General features: G+C 37.0%; 1 protein-coding gene across 5 annotated transcripts in view; it reads left to right on the top strand.

Annotated features, from left to right (window-relative positions):
• Positions 1 to 13,882, top strand: part of RPS6KA6 (ribosomal protein S6 kinase A6) — a 37,606-nt gene extending 23,724 nt beyond the window's left edge. The window contains exons 10-22 of one of the 5 annotated variants that reach the window (XM_034063621.1): positions 507 to 577; positions 1,730 to 1,818; positions 2,264 to 2,328; positions 4,248 to 4,350; positions 5,588 to 5,712; positions 5,861 to 5,986; positions 6,531 to 6,620; positions 7,209 to 7,367; positions 7,809 to 7,970; positions 8,371 to 8,447; positions 9,493 to 9,610; positions 11,239 to 11,379; positions 12,231 to 13,882. In XM_034063621.1, the coding sequence (XP_033919512.1) occupies positions 507 to 577; positions 1,730 to 1,818; positions 2,264 to 2,328; positions 4,248 to 4,350; positions 5,588 to 5,712; positions 5,861 to 5,986; positions 6,531 to 6,620; positions 7,209 to 7,367; positions 7,809 to 7,970; positions 8,371 to 8,447; positions 9,493 to 9,610; positions 11,239 to 11,379; positions 12,231 to 12,356 (1,452 nt within the window). In that variant the 3' untranslated portion in view covers positions 12,357 to 13,882. Of the gene's footprint in view, positions 1 to 506; positions 578 to 1,729; positions 1,819 to 2,263; positions 2,329 to 4,247; positions 4,351 to 5,587; positions 5,713 to 5,860; positions 5,987 to 6,530; positions 6,621 to 7,208; positions 7,368 to 7,808; positions 7,971 to 8,346; positions 8,448 to 9,492; positions 9,611 to 11,238; positions 11,380 to 12,230 lie in introns of those variants that run through there. The other 4 variants (XM_034063623.1, XM_034063622.1, XM_034063625.1 and 1 more) reach the window with 4 other exon arrangements.
• Positions 13,883 to 14,985: the final 1,103 nt, after the last annotated feature.

Here is a 14,985-nt window from a genome sequence, read left to right as displayed (position 1 = left end):
ATAGTTAAAGAAAAACAACAATCCTGAAGACTTGCTTTTATGGAATATTAATTGCATTTTTATAAGAGTAAGCCTATTGAATGAATACTGGAGTGTAGCAGTGATATAAACCAGTAACAGCTTGCACACCTATGCCATGATGTGTTAGAGCATCAGGCTGAAATATGCACATTGAAATTAAAAGTAAAGTACTGGTTTAGAATTTGTTCTTCTTGCTCTTTTCAGAGTATGGCAACAGATGTCTAAGACTTGGTTGTGGAGGAGCTTTTATTACTTAGTTTATGGATGTAAAATATTCCTACATGATCATTGTGTCTCACTTGCCACTGTTGTTATAATGTAAAGTGCCAATAGCAACCAAATTTTAGATTTGTGAACTTTTTGGGTAATGTTTTAAAAGCTCAAGGCAGTATGTCTGATGTAGAGATAGGGAACAGTGCAGTACTTAACACTTTGAGCAGTTGGGGGAAGAAGTGTTGATTTAGATTAACATTTGTTCTTTTCAGTTTGAAATGCTTACTGGTACACTACCATTTCAAGGTAAAGATCGAAATGAAACTATGAATATGATACTCAAGTAAGTATATCTTCTTACTTTTGGAAAGTCAGAAAATGTCATTTAAATATGTTTTAACAGCTTGTTGTAGCTGCTTATGCTTTAACAAAGCCAGGCCCCTTCCCAAAAAGATTTAGATCCCAGCCCACAAAAATACAATGATGTATATGCAGGAATTAAAAATTTAGGGATTAACTTGTATTTTTATTGTAGGTGTATAATAAAGGTAACAACAGTACAGTGAATTGTACCACCATTATTTACCGTTGATGATGTTATTAGGCTGTTACAGCATCCTTTATTTTGTAAGCAGTAGTTAATCAGGTTTTGCTTTGTGTATGTAGATATTGAGAGTGCACGTACATGCTCACATTTTTCATATTACGTCAGTTACACCAGAAGCTGTCTAACAGGACAGACTGGGTAAACTGGTAATTAGTAATTGAAGCTGTTGGGCAAATACGTTCTCATCTTTATTTGCACTTAGCTAGCAAAGAATTTCCTTTTGACCACAGATAGAGCCTTGAGCCTTTTGAAGGGGTGATAGTCAGGGAAAGGGATGAGAGAGAATCTCTCTTCTTACCAATGTACAGCAGTTTGAGCTTATCCTGAGTTTATAGTGTTATTACCTGTGAAAACAGGTGGCTTAGATCACTAGCCTTACTTGGAGCTTGAAGTGATACTACATTTCTGCAGAAGAGCTTCTTGCCTTAGCAAGTCAGTAAGCTTTTTATATGATGGCTTAATGAGGCTTCTACTTCTTGAGGCTTTTGTTTCAAGAGGAATATTAGTAATCACTTCAGGGGCAAGTAATTTGGGATTTGGTGAGTCTCTTCTGGCATTGATTCTGGCGGAGGTATTTTGATGATACTTCCTGGTGACATGAAGATACCTTTGAAAATATGTATTCCTGAGAATTGTTTTACTCTGTTTTAGCATAAAGCTTGTTTTGGGGGCCTAGCTGTGGTTCAGGGTGTCTTTGTGTTCATATTTGTTTTGGTTTGGGTTTGGTTTCTTTTATATAATGTGAAACTTAAAAGCTGATGATTTAAATATGTGCACTCTACAAGACTTTGGAATAGTTCCTTGATGCATCAGGTTGTGCAATGAATTCTGTGTAGACAGTTTTTGGCAAGGTGCATTTCTTTTTACTTGGTCTCTGTTTTCCTTTAGAGCAAAACTTGGAATGCCTCAGTTCCTCAGCCCTGAAGCACAAAGTCTTCTGAGGATGTTGTTTAAAAGGAACCCATCAAATAGATTAGGTTGGTTCATTTATTTGGATCTTGGAAATAAAAGTAGTTGGGTTGATTATTTAAAGGAAGTATTTGGTAGAGACTCTCAGGCTCTGGATGGTCAGTAACATTTAGGTCTAGCTACCATGTTTTGTTCATTTGGATCGTGACTTCCTGGGGTTGGCTAATGAATGATTGCTTTCTTCAATCAGTGGCTGTAGCAGTGAGCCAAGGCTTTGACAGTGTTAGAGCAAAGATCATTGACTCTGTATTATGGTCTTCTTGTAATGCGTTTGCCTCCCTGATAAGATGTATGCTTCTTAATTGAGTATTTAACTTCTTTTGAATATTGCTGTATTTGCAATTCCATCAACCGTGTATGTGCAGAGATTTAAGAAATTAACTGATTTCTTAGTGCAGTCGTCTTCAAAACTTTACCCAAAAGTGTTATAAATACAGTATTTTCTTTGCTCAGGAGCTGGATCAGATGGAGTTGAAGAAATTAAGAGACATCCCTTTTTTTCTACTGTTGACTGGAATGTAAGTACAAAATGAATCAAATGATGCTGGTTTTAGTATTTCTACATGTTGTGGCATTATAAGTACTTGTATCTGAATAAGGCACGGTAAACACTGCAGGACTGCTGACTTACATTCTGACTTCTGTAATCTTGGCATGTGGAGCTGTAGTATTTATGGTATAGAGAGTAATAATTATAAACTATGCATTTTCTTTTTAAATAATGAAGAGTTGCAGCATTCTAAAGCTTAAATTGTCTGTTAGAATACTAGTTAGGAGAGGATGCTCACGTTGCCTGTGTGCAGGAAACCTCTTCAGCAAATGTCTGCCTAATGCTTCCATGTGGGGCACAAAAACTCACTGTGACTGTGATTCTCTTTGACTTCTCTCTAGTTAGCTGCAGCACATTCTGATTTTATCAGTCATACTGTGTTCACAGTTCAGGTATTGACTGAGATGATCTGGAGTCTGTACAAGTTCATGGCTGCTTGGTTAGATTTTTAGCAAGCACCTTAAAGCTTTTCCTCTGCAGATGTCTATAATCTTTTGAGATGTGTTTCCAGTAACATTCTCAAACCCCAGATGCTCTAGATCAGATAAACCCACTCTGAAAACACTCCTTTGCTATATTGCCTACAAAAGGATACAGACAGGACTACCTGCGATGCCAGCCAATACTGTGCTCAGCCATTTCTTTAAAGCCTGTTGTTGTGATCCTTCTCTTTATCTCTTGTATCTGCTTCTGAGAAGGTGGTTTTTCTTGCTGCATTTATGCAGTATCTACCATAAAGTCCTGTTTAGCAAGCAGAGTTTTCAGTAACAGCAAAACTTTCATGTTAGAACACTTCATAAGTCCCATAAGTCTTTTTTTCTAAATATCAGTGAGAAAATTTGAAAGATTTTCAGAGTTTCTGTTTTTTTGTTGTTTGTTTTTTGTTTTTTTTTTAACCTTTTTTAATTTGGCAGTCCTCTGTACTTATTTCACTATGATGTTAATGACCACTCCTGTATTTTATCTCATCATTTCTTTGGATGAATTCAGGTCCCTCTTCCTTGATTGTGTGTTTTGTGTGGGTTTTTTTTTTTTTTTATTGAAATACATTGCATGTTTTTGTGCAGGAAGATTAAATGAGAAGAACTCCAAAAAAACAGGTCTGAAAGGATGAGAGAGATGCCAAAAAAGTGTTCTCAGAACTTCCTGAACTTTTCATAGGGCTGCAACGTTGCTTAACTCTTCCTTAATTGTGAATGGGGCTTACTGCAGATTTGAGATGACCAGGGCAATGCATTTCTTTTACAGCATATTGAGTTAAGCAGAAAAAAAGGAGGAGCTTTTCCCTTCCTTCCCTCTGATTTAGTTTATTAGATCATGAAAAAAGATGGAATAGAGCTTTGAGAATTGGCAGTTCCTTGCCAAAAGTTACATGCCTGTCACTTGTGAGAAGTCTTTGGGACCCAGAAGAGCAAGGTGAAGACCGTGTTCCATGTCTTCCCTTTGGCGTGGGTTTTTCAGGGGTCTGACAAAAGGGCTGTGAACCAAGTCTGAGATGATGGCAGAAGGTAAGATGGGCTATGGCTGTTCCATGTTTTTCTGGATAAGCCATGGAGGAACTAGTGACAAGTAACAGCCTGTTGGAGTTTTGAAAGTACTGATCTGGTAGATGAGGCACATTTGGAAGAATAAGAAAAAGGAGTTCTGTATTGTTTGACTTGTTTGGTAACATTTATGGTAGCAATTCAAATCAAAGCTCCATGAATGTAAAGCAGTCTTTCCATATATATTTGTGGGTTTCTACTTGCTATATATTATTCACTCTTTCAGAAAAATGTTTTAATTAACTAATAATATTGGAGTTACTTACCTTCTGGCTTGCAAAATTATAGCACCTGTGGAAATTTCATTCACTCTTTGTTTTATGATCTTGTCCTCCTACTTTAGAAACTGTTCAGAAGAGAAATTCAGCCTCCATTTAAACCTGCTTCTGGAAAGCCAGAAGATACTTTCTGTTTTGATCCAGAATTCACAGCAAAAACACCAAAAGGTAATTGTGCATGGTTATAAGTTGGTGAGGTCAGTATTACAACAGCAAACAAAAAAGTCAAAGTTAAAAGGAAGGGGTGTAAGAGGTTTCCCATACTTTGAAGGACTGCTCTCCTTGGTGGTTTCTATTCTTATTTTCTTATTGGTGAATCAGCCATAACTTCAAAACCATAATTCAGATGCTAAGCTGGACATGCAGTGTTTATGGGGGTAAAGTATTTGCTACAATAAGTAAACTAAATTTGATTGCAGCAGTGATTATTTTTAGAGTCAGTATTCCACTGAAAATTACTTGCTTTAAGTAACTTTCTTAAGCCCATTGCTTACTGTAATTATTCAAATTAAATCTTAGAACTAGTATTATAATACATTTCCATTGAGTTGTTCCCTTCACCACCCATGCTGAATTTTACTTTACTCCTTAGAAACTGGCAACGCAAAGGTTAAGAACTGTGGGGATGATGCAGAGTGGACTGGGTACCTGTACAACTAGATCGATTGAAAAGACATCTCCAATAGTTTCAAGAAGCTTATGAGAATTTATCTTTAAAATATCCCTTAAGTTATTGAACCACAAACATTTCCAAGTAACTGAACTTGGAAACAAAGCAAGTACAAAGACTTAGTATGCTTCAGGTTTTCTTTTGTGAGCTTTTCTTTACTGCTGCAGCTTACTTTTAAAACCACTTGTTGTGTTTGTTTGGAGAATATCTCTGGTTCTAATAGGCTGCACAGAATTACCAAGCTGTGCTTACCGTGAAATTTCAGTGGATTCAGAAGTACATATCTTTTGAGAAAAACTTGGTTCTAATTATTCAGTAGTATTACTAATTGAATATCTTGTATTGTCTCATTTCTGCCTTGCCAGCAGCACATATACCACTGAAGCAGCAAAATCTATGGGCACTCATCTTTGCTATGCAGTCCTTTATCATAAGACTGTGATCTTTATTTCTTTTTCATAAGTAATAGTGTTGTTTTAATAAACTTCTTCCTAAAACCATGTATTCTGACACTAGTTTCTGCAGTATCTTGCATTTTAAGTGAAACCAAGGAATACTCATTTTGTGTTTGGTATCAAAATAAGAGAAGACAGATAAATGACTGGAAGTCTTACTCACCATCTGGTGTTACTCTTGTTTGCTCCCTTTGCCTCAAAATGTTTTTTCTAACCTCAATGTTTAAAGAAATAGCCCTGTTGTGATTTAGCCATGTTAATCAAATATGTATGCCACTAGATTCTCCAGGAGTCCCACCTAGTGCGAATGCACATCAGCTCTTCAAAGGATTTAGTTTTGTGGCAACTACCACTGTAGAAGACCATAAAATATCACCACTCACCAATATACTGCCAATAGTACAGGTACGTCCTAGGTTCATTTTTGGGGAAACTTTTTTGACATGCCAAAGATCAATATTTAGTTCTTGCAGTCTTGTTGTTGGAAACAGTACTATGGGCAAGGAGCATTTTGTTGTTTTAGGTGACAGATTGTATGTGTTTGTTTGTTAAGCAGCTTCATGGAAACAGCGCACAATTCACTGATGTATATGAACTGAAGGAAGATATTGGTGTTGGTTCCTACTCTGTTTGCAAGCGATGTATCCACATAGCTACAAATATGGAGTTTGCTGTGAAGGTACTTTAACTAAATTTCATTGTGACAGTTCTGAAATCATTGCCTAGCAGTTTTGTAAATGTAAACATCTGAATTTTCTAGGCAGTGGAGATATTTAGATGCTGTGGAAAGTAAAAAATGGTGTTTGCTTCATTTGTTGAAATTTTGTATTGGCTTCTTTAGCTCTTTTTGTGGGTAAAGTTTTGAAGATCTGGCTTTGCAGTTACAATCTGGAAGCCTGAAAGTACTGCATGATGATAACACCTGAAATAAAGTAAAATCCACAAGGGTGGAACAGGGCTTCAGGGAATTAGTGATGCTTCAGACAGTCCACTGCATTTCCTTGTCCATTGGAGCAGAATAGACTGCATTAATGACAGAATTTTATCGGTAGTAAGGATAGAGCAAGAAATGAATAAGCAGTGGGATGTGAAGATGGAAGATTAATTAATTGAGATTAGTAAGAAGTAATGAACTCTAGAAACAGGTTTTTTTATTCTATTGTTGAAGTGGGAATAAACACTTTGTTTAGCCAAGTTGTTTTTCCTGTTGCTATATTTTGCAGATAATTGATAAAAGTAAGAGGGACCCCTCAGAAGAAATTGAGATTCTCATGCGTTACGGACAACATCCGAACATTATTACTTTAAAGGATGTATGTACCTCTCTTTCTCTGCTGTCTCTTGTTACACAGTAATCAAGCATAGAGGTAGAAAGCTTATTGGGATTCATTTAACTTCTTTTATATAGTAAAATATATTGGAAGAGCAGTACATATACTAAGGTGCTGTTTACATAAAGAAATTATATAAAAGTTAGAAATACCATGTTTCCTCTTATTTTGAGCAAGTAGCTAATGTGTTGGCAATGTGAGTCTGAAAAAGCAGCTGGGTGTTGTATGTATATGCAAAGTATTGGCAGCTAAATATTGTCCATGGAGGGGAAAAGCAACAGGAGCAGTAGGGCTACACTCCTCTTACAGCAGAAGTTCCTAGTGTGAAAAACTTGATTCATGAATAACAATTGATTAGCTTGATGTCTCACGGAATGCCAATAAGCTGCCCTATACTTCGTGCTTTATGGCTCCTGCATTGCAGAATTAAATTTGACAGTCCCTGCTGCTTGTGCTTCATGTTCATACGTGAAGAGGTGAACAATCTAATCAGGATGTATAATTATAGGTGATGTTTTTAAGAGATAATCTGTATTTATGTATGTATGCACTTGTTAAATTTCTCCTCAGGTGTATGATGATGGTAGATTCATATACCTTGTCACAGAGTTGATGAAAGGAGGAGAGCTGCTTGATCGAATTCTCAGACAGAAGTTCTTCTCTGAACGAGAAGCTAGTGCTGTATTATACACTATAGCCAAGACTGTGGACTACCTGCACTGCCAAGGAGTGAGTGGTTTCCTCCATGACATAGTTTCTTTCACTTTTCTTAGAATTAACATGCCTTTAGTTATGTGCTTTAGTTGGCTTGCTTTTTATGGCAGAAGGGAAGAGGTTTTCTGAGTATTTTATGACAAAGGTGAATAATATAAACAGCTCATCCTGTTATTCTGGCAAGCCCATAAGAGTCTAATTGTACAGTTTATGAAACAGCAGATATTTGTTCTCTTAGGCTCATGGGCAAGTGGTTAAGTTCCAGTTGCATTATGAGCCAGTAGGCTTTTTTATTACATTCCTTAAACTAGAATTTATTGTTCCTTGGAAGTTATATAATTGTGTATATCTCTTAATAAGTATGTTAATCTAGAGAATAGTTTTTCGAAATGTAAATTATATACAATATATACATGCAAATTTTAAGTGATGGATTTTAAAACTTTTTGTTTGAAGGTAGTGCATCGAGACCTTAAACCTAGTAATATTTTATATACGGATGATTCAAATAATGCTGATTCTATAAGGATTTGTGATTTTGGATTCGCAAAACAACTTCGAGGAGAAAATGGACTACTTCTGACTCCATGCTACACTGCAAACTTCGTGGCACCAGAGGTATCTTAAGCTGATGTGTGTGTTCTCTGTGCTGGTTTTGATGCATCAAGTACTTAAACTTTGTAGCAATGCTCAAGGAAAAAAAAATTTAAAAATGAAAAATTCTGCTAGTTTTCCTTAAATAGAATTATACATATTTTAATAAATGCTGGTGCATATGTTTATAATAAACCTGCTTTAAAAATAGCAGAATCCACCCTTAAAAACAAGATATAAGTCTCCTGAAAACCTTCAGAAATTGTATTCTGGGGGCGAGAAGTACTGCTGGTAGCTGCTGTACTCTGTATATCAAAAAGTAATCAATCCTGGGATTGACTCACCCTTCCTTAGGCTGTGCAGTGGTATTGGTTTGGGGTGGTCTTTTAATATTGAGAAGTCTTTAATGCTTTTTGGTTTATAGGTTCTCATGAGACAGGGATATGATGCCGCCTGTGACATATGGAGCTTGGGTGTTCTTCTTTACACAATGTTGGCAGGGTGAGAACTGTTTCTTAGCTTTTCTGTTTACCTAAGATTCCAGCATGCTGTGCAAATCCGTGTTTTCATTGAAATGGTAAGATATTACCTGATTGATTTTTTGATTGCAGAATGTCAAAAAACAGTGCAGTGGAACAGGAAGCTTTAAGTAAATGTGTACGTAAAGTAGGCTTATCTCATAGGTAGGTTCAAGGCTTCTCTTCTGTAGTGCATGACTGAGAGATGCCAAAGTCTGTCCCAGTTTCCCACAGGTAACTTGGTCTGTAAGAGTATGTGGCATTTTCTTTCTCCTGCCCCTTGTCCTCCCCACCCTATCACCCTTGGAGTCCACCTTGCATCTCCTGTCCCAGGCCCTTTTGTAAAACACGCTGGCTTGTAACCTCTTAAGTTTTCTAAACCTCTAAACTTCCATTAAGCACTATGAGGTACTCAGTGGCCGAATATTTTTTGTCTTATAGATAAACACAATTTATTGGAAACTGTTCCCCTTGGTAAATTTGTACCTCTTGTAAAATCACTGCCACCACCACAATTCCATCATAAAAACTAGGATTCCCTTATGGTTTAAATGCAGCTATGCAGATAGATACTGGGCAGTACGCTGCCTGAACACTTGAGAAATGTTGTCTGAATAAAAGGTATAGCAGGTTAAAAGTAGGGGGTAGGAGTGGTCCAGCATGAATTCCTGTCTTTCCATTTTGTTCCTTCTAAGCACATCAACTGGAAGGCTAACTGTATGGGATCATTCCTTAACCTCTGTTGATGATGCTGTTGATGTTCTATGCAGAGCTTTCAAAGTACTGAGATAGAATGCATTAAGATTAATTATTATTATTAAGCTTTATTATTATCATTATTATTATATTTGATTAACCACAAAATAATATAGTTCTGAAGATGAAATGTTAATATAAGAAGTATTTAATAGTATATAGTGTGTTTCTATTGGCAGACTTGTAATGATTCATGAAAATTCTACCAGTTTCTTGCAACTTCTTACCTGTAATAAGGCATTTTGGTTTTCCTTTCTTTTTCCCTTCAACAGCTATACTCCATTCGCCAATGGTCCTAATGATACTCCAGAGGAGATCCTGGTACGGATAGGCAGTGGAAAATTTTCCTTAAGTGGAGGCAACTGGGACACAGTTTCAGATGCAGCAAAGGTGTAAATGTGTTTTGTTCTCATTTTTTTGTGTAATTTGAATGAACATCTGCTGAATTTCATAAAGCAGACTAGTCTAACACAGTAGTGTGCCAATATTGCCTGCAAACTTCATTGTAGTGAAGGTCATGGGCCAAACCTCCAGCTCATAGCAGGGTCAGCTATGACATCTGACCAGGTAGCTCATGGCTTTACTCAGCCTGACTTTAGAAACCTCCAAGGGTGGTGTCTGAACAGCTTGACTGGGAAGCCTTTTCCAATGCTTGGCTGTTGTCATGGGGAAGAAGCTTTGCTGTTCTGCCTGTGTCCCTTTAGATGGCTGCCCTGCCCTTGTACTCATCGGCCCATTCTCCACACCTCCAGCTTGGTGTCCCACTGCAGACTCAGCGAGAGTGTACTCTCTTCCTTCCCCAGTCACTGATACTTGAAGAGTTTTAAAGAAGATAGGTCCCAATATAGGCTTTTCTAAAAATCAGTTGGGTTTTTTTATTTCTTGTTTTTACTTGAATCAAAATCAGGTGTTTGTGGATTCCTTTAATGGAAGGATGACTTTTTACAATTATTGTTAGTTGTAATAGCTAATTATTCTTGCAGGAATAGGTTAATTTCAATGCTGAATTCATCAGGTCTTTTGTCTTTGTTAGTATTTCCAGCAACTAAACTAGTACTTTAACAACCAAACGTACTTGGCTGTCTTGCCAAAAACTCTTGATCAGCTTGATTATACATCTGCCCCTATTATTTAAAGACAGCATCACTCATCAGTTGCTGTATGTGTTGTCTGGGCTTGGTGTTGGCATGGTCTGTAGGTATCTTAGTCACCAGTGTTACCTTTTATAAAGCTTGGCATTAATATTAAATCTTTTCCCTTAGAACTGCACTACTTGTTCATTTTGGTAGGAGTGATTCAGAATGTTTATTGGCTGATGCTGTCTTAGCACAAGTAATTCATTTCAATATATGGAAGAATGCTTAACGTTTTGTACCTAGTAAAGGGAACATTCTGTCAGCTTGTTCATATTTTGTTTTCTTTCAAGCTATTCCTGTATCTGTTCTGTGCTCTTCCCACCCAGCTCTTCTTTTGACTAGCATTGTAATTAGTAGCTTATTGCTAATGCTTCTAAACAGGCAAATACAAGTGTCCATTTCTGTTGCCTTTACTCTTTATATAGTTCCTTGAAGGAAAAATACATTAATAGTACATCCATATGTATTAATTCAATTGTAATACATAGTCAGCAGACCCAAAATATGTAGTACAAATGAAGTTTGCAAATAATAGCTTTCTTCTGTAAAATGTTTGCTAAATTTTTGTATTATTTCTAGTCCTTTAAAAGATTATATGAATAAGCAACTGAAATATGAAACAAACAACAGTAGGTTTCTTTACAATAAAGGCTTGCTCTGTTGAACTGTTTAAATAGTACAACACATTGTTTTCAGACTTCTGCAGTGTCAAGGCACAGAGTGATCCAATTTATCTGCTGACTTTTGTGTGTGTATGTTTGCATTGTGTTAATCCCTGCTATATAGGGTACTCTTTTCTTCATTGCTGCCTTAGTTAATGCTTTAAAATCTGTGGAAGATTATTTTAACTGAATAATATGTGTGGTTTTAATTTTTATCTAGGACTTGTTATCACATATGCTTCACGTAGATCCACATCAGCGGTATACAGCAGAGCAAGTACTGAAACATTCATGGATAGCCTGTAGAGACCAGTTGCCACATTATCAACTAAACAGGCAAGATGCACCACATCTAGTAAAGGTAAAACAACCAAAAGGCTGACTGTTCCTCGAGCTGGTAGATGTACAATGAATTGGGTTGCTTTTAGAGCTACAGGCAGAACTTCTTTTTGCTTTCCTTTTGTTTTCCCTGGTACCTAGATATTTGAGCTACATACACAGATAAATTAAGGATAAACACATTTTATTAACCTGTGTATAAAGGAAGAGGTTTTCCTGGTTGTTTTGTTTTCAGAGATTAAGGTAACTTTGAACATACAGAAACCTGGTAAGAAAGTTATTGGAGACAGACTGCCATATATCTGCTAGCATTCTTATTCCAGTAATCTTTTGGAATTTGGTTCTATGACAGGCTCATATTGTGGTTTCCCAGCATAATTTAATAAATTATGTTACAAGTTTTTTCCACTGGTATTTTATCTGTTGTATATCAGCGTTTCTGACTTGACACAAAAATATTCTACTGTAGGCAGAGAGATTTTAGGTTGGCTTCATTAGTTTATTGGATTCAAAACCAGTGACATGTGATAGCCAATCTTAATTGCATTGTCTTCGTAAGTCAGGACCTGTATTTGTTAGATTGATGCTCATGTTCTTGGAATTTACTAGTTCTGACCCATGCTAAAAGGTGACTTCTACATCTAAGGCATGTAAAAGAAATACGCAGGAAAGAATAAGAAATGTCAGACACCTGTGTTTAGACACCTGAAGGTTGCAGCAATAAATGTTTTTGTTTGTTTGTTCAAAACCAGCTTTAGAGACCATGCATGACCTGCCTTAAATCCTGTGGGGTTTTTAATAGAGCTAATTAAGAATTTATTTTCTTTATTAAAATGACCTTTACAGGCTTTCCTGTGTTTCATTGTTCTCTAGGGAGCCATGGCTGCTACATATTCTGCACTGAATCACAAGACATTTCAGCCAGTGTTAGAGCCTGTTGCAGCCTCCAGTTTAGCTCAGCGACGGAGCATGAAAAAGCTAACATCAACAGACTTATAGATCCACTGGGACACCTTAGCAAACAGAAGCAAGGGGAAAATCCAATAAGTGGCTCTATTTTGCCTGACCTGTGATCAAAAGGCATCTATGGTTTCCTGCTACACTACTTGAATTCTGTAAAAGTCCTTTTTTTAAAAAGAAAAAAAGAAATCCACAGGTTCATACTGTGTTGTTTTACAGGCCGTATCTGTTAAATTAATTTAAACGTCAGGTACACCATGAGGAGTTTCTCTACACTGTCCTTTAAGAGATCTGTTGCAAATATTCTTTCACGTTCTGTATAGTTTTGCTGGGTTCATTTAAGAAATGGTTTAGGGGACCGTTGCCAATGACCAAGTTGTACATAAAGTGTCAGTGTAAGTTTTCTTTTCTTCACACCGTTAGACCCTGTTGTGAAGGACAAATTCTGAATTTTGTAATTGGGCACTTACTCATTTAACTTTTTCAGTCATTTAACTTGTTCACTACTATTATGGAAAGCTGACTAATGTATTGTGCCAGTGTTAAATGCATTAGTGTTAATTTGGAAGGTCTGTTTGTGCATGGTGCCAGTAACTGATAAGTTTATGTGAAAATACAAACAAAAGGGATGTGTAAGATTCTGCACTTTACCCATAAGCTTAATTTGATCACTTGTGACCCAAAAGAAGTGGTGGTTAACAAATGGCCTCTTACGGGAAAATTAACATTTCCAGTTGTTACCATGAATGATAGTGTGTCCTGCACTGAGCTGGAGGAGGTATGTGTATAAACTGCCGGAATTAAGGATCCCAACAACATTGGTACCGCTTTAAGACATCATTCAATCCAATACTTTTATTTATTTGTCTATCCATTAGTACCCTGACTATGTTACTGTTTCCTTGGCAGTTGTTTCCACTGAATATACACAATATTAAGTTTGTTTGGTATATAAGACAAACTGACACTTTATTATAACAAACTTGGCACATGGATTTTATTTCTTATTTATTTGATTTTTATAGGACGTTGCTTCTATCTGAATCTCTTGCCGCATGTACAAATATTACAGAACATAAATGCAAAATCCTAATTGCCTAACTGTAGGGGTAGCTCGGGAAAATAAATAAGACTTGCAGTGTGCCCAGATAAGGGAATTCTCACCAAGACATTTCACAGTTATGGACAAGTTATTGACCGTATCCTGTCGTCAGCAGTACTTCACCCTCTCTGTCTTGATGTTAGAACTTCAGCTGTTTCTGGGTGCTGTGATGTGAAGGAAATGAATTTCAGGGCCAGAATTATCTTGGGTTTTCCTGACTCAAAATCAGTGCTAACTGCTTTTAGACTGGGAACGAGTGCATTCAGGGATAATGAGCTTAAAAGTGTTTTCAAAAGCTGTAGGCACTACTGTGCAGTTGTAGTGTCATGATAGAATGCAACGCATTTTAGATACTAAGTATGTGTGACCACAGTTAGGCTGTGAACAGAGAATCCAAGTGACCAAAAAATCAAATGTAGTTCAGACCGATCTGCCATCATTGGATTTTGTGTCCCTCGTACTTTTGGTAGCCAATTACAAGACACCAGTGATGGCAGAACTTGGCATTCTGAGACAAAGAAAAATAGCTTTCAGGAGAGTTCTGGCCCAACTGCCAAGAGTGGGAGTAGTAACTTGGATCTTAACAGGCAGAGGGTGCTGGCTTGTTTTTGCTTGTACCTGTGAAGTGCTTGGTGACATTGGAAGTACTATTAGATAAACTGCTTTCTTCTGTTGTGGTGGGGGAAGATGGAAGTTATCTGGCCAAATAGTTAGGTAAGAATATGTGTAGATTTGAGACTTAATATAGCAAACATAGGTGTGCTATTTGTATCATGCAGAACATACCCCATACTAAATTTCTTGAGTGTTTGATAGATGTTGGAAGCTTTAGGGGCCATTTGTGCCTAGTTTTGAGGTGCCTGTTTGAAATGCTTGAAAGCTTCTCAAAGAGCACAACTACTGCCTGGAAAGCTTATTGGTTAGTACAAAATCTGCCCCTTATGCAGCTGGTTCATCCTTCTACTCATTACTGAAGACCTTTGCCAGCAAGAATGCATGTGAGCCTCTTCAGGCTATTGGTATAAATTGTTTTGTGAATTCACAGTTGACTGCCAGAAGAATATGGATTCACTCTAATAAAAGAAAAAAGAAGGAAAAAACAATAAAGTGTTGGAAATAAAGGCCCCTGAGCTAAAGCCCAAGGTATAGTGTGGGTTGAATTGTAGGAGTAAAAACTGTTAGGGATAGAGGGTAATGCAAGGTGTGGAACACAACTAAAATGTCAAACCTGAATTGTCTTCACCTTTCCCATAAGGCAGCAGCTGGTCTTTAATGGTTTGATTCATGAATCATTTAGCAGTGTTTATATTGGTCTTTTCTTTTAGCTTGCTTAGAAGCACCGCGTTATAAGCACCTTAAAAGCATTTTGCACAAAAGGAGTTGTAACCAGCTGAAGGTACGGAAGTTCTTGGTGTACAACACACAGGTGGTAAGAGGAAAAGTACACAAACAAGATGGATGTTCTGATTGCTAGCAAAGAATTTAAAGCATCTCCTATAAAGTAGTCCCTGCTGTTTTTCTGTCATTACTAGCCTTTAGTGCAAGTGGTACTCCTGGGGTAAAAGC

The sequence above is a fragment of the Melopsittacus undulatus genome, chromosome 6, assembly GCF_012275295.1.
Source record: "Melopsittacus undulatus isolate bMelUnd1 chromosome 6, bMelUnd1.mat.Z, whole genome shotgun sequence".
Taxonomy (NCBI): Eukaryota; Metazoa; Chordata; class Aves; order Psittaciformes; family Psittaculidae; genus Melopsittacus; species Melopsittacus undulatus.
This window is presented reverse-complemented; position numbering and strand designations above follow the sequence as displayed.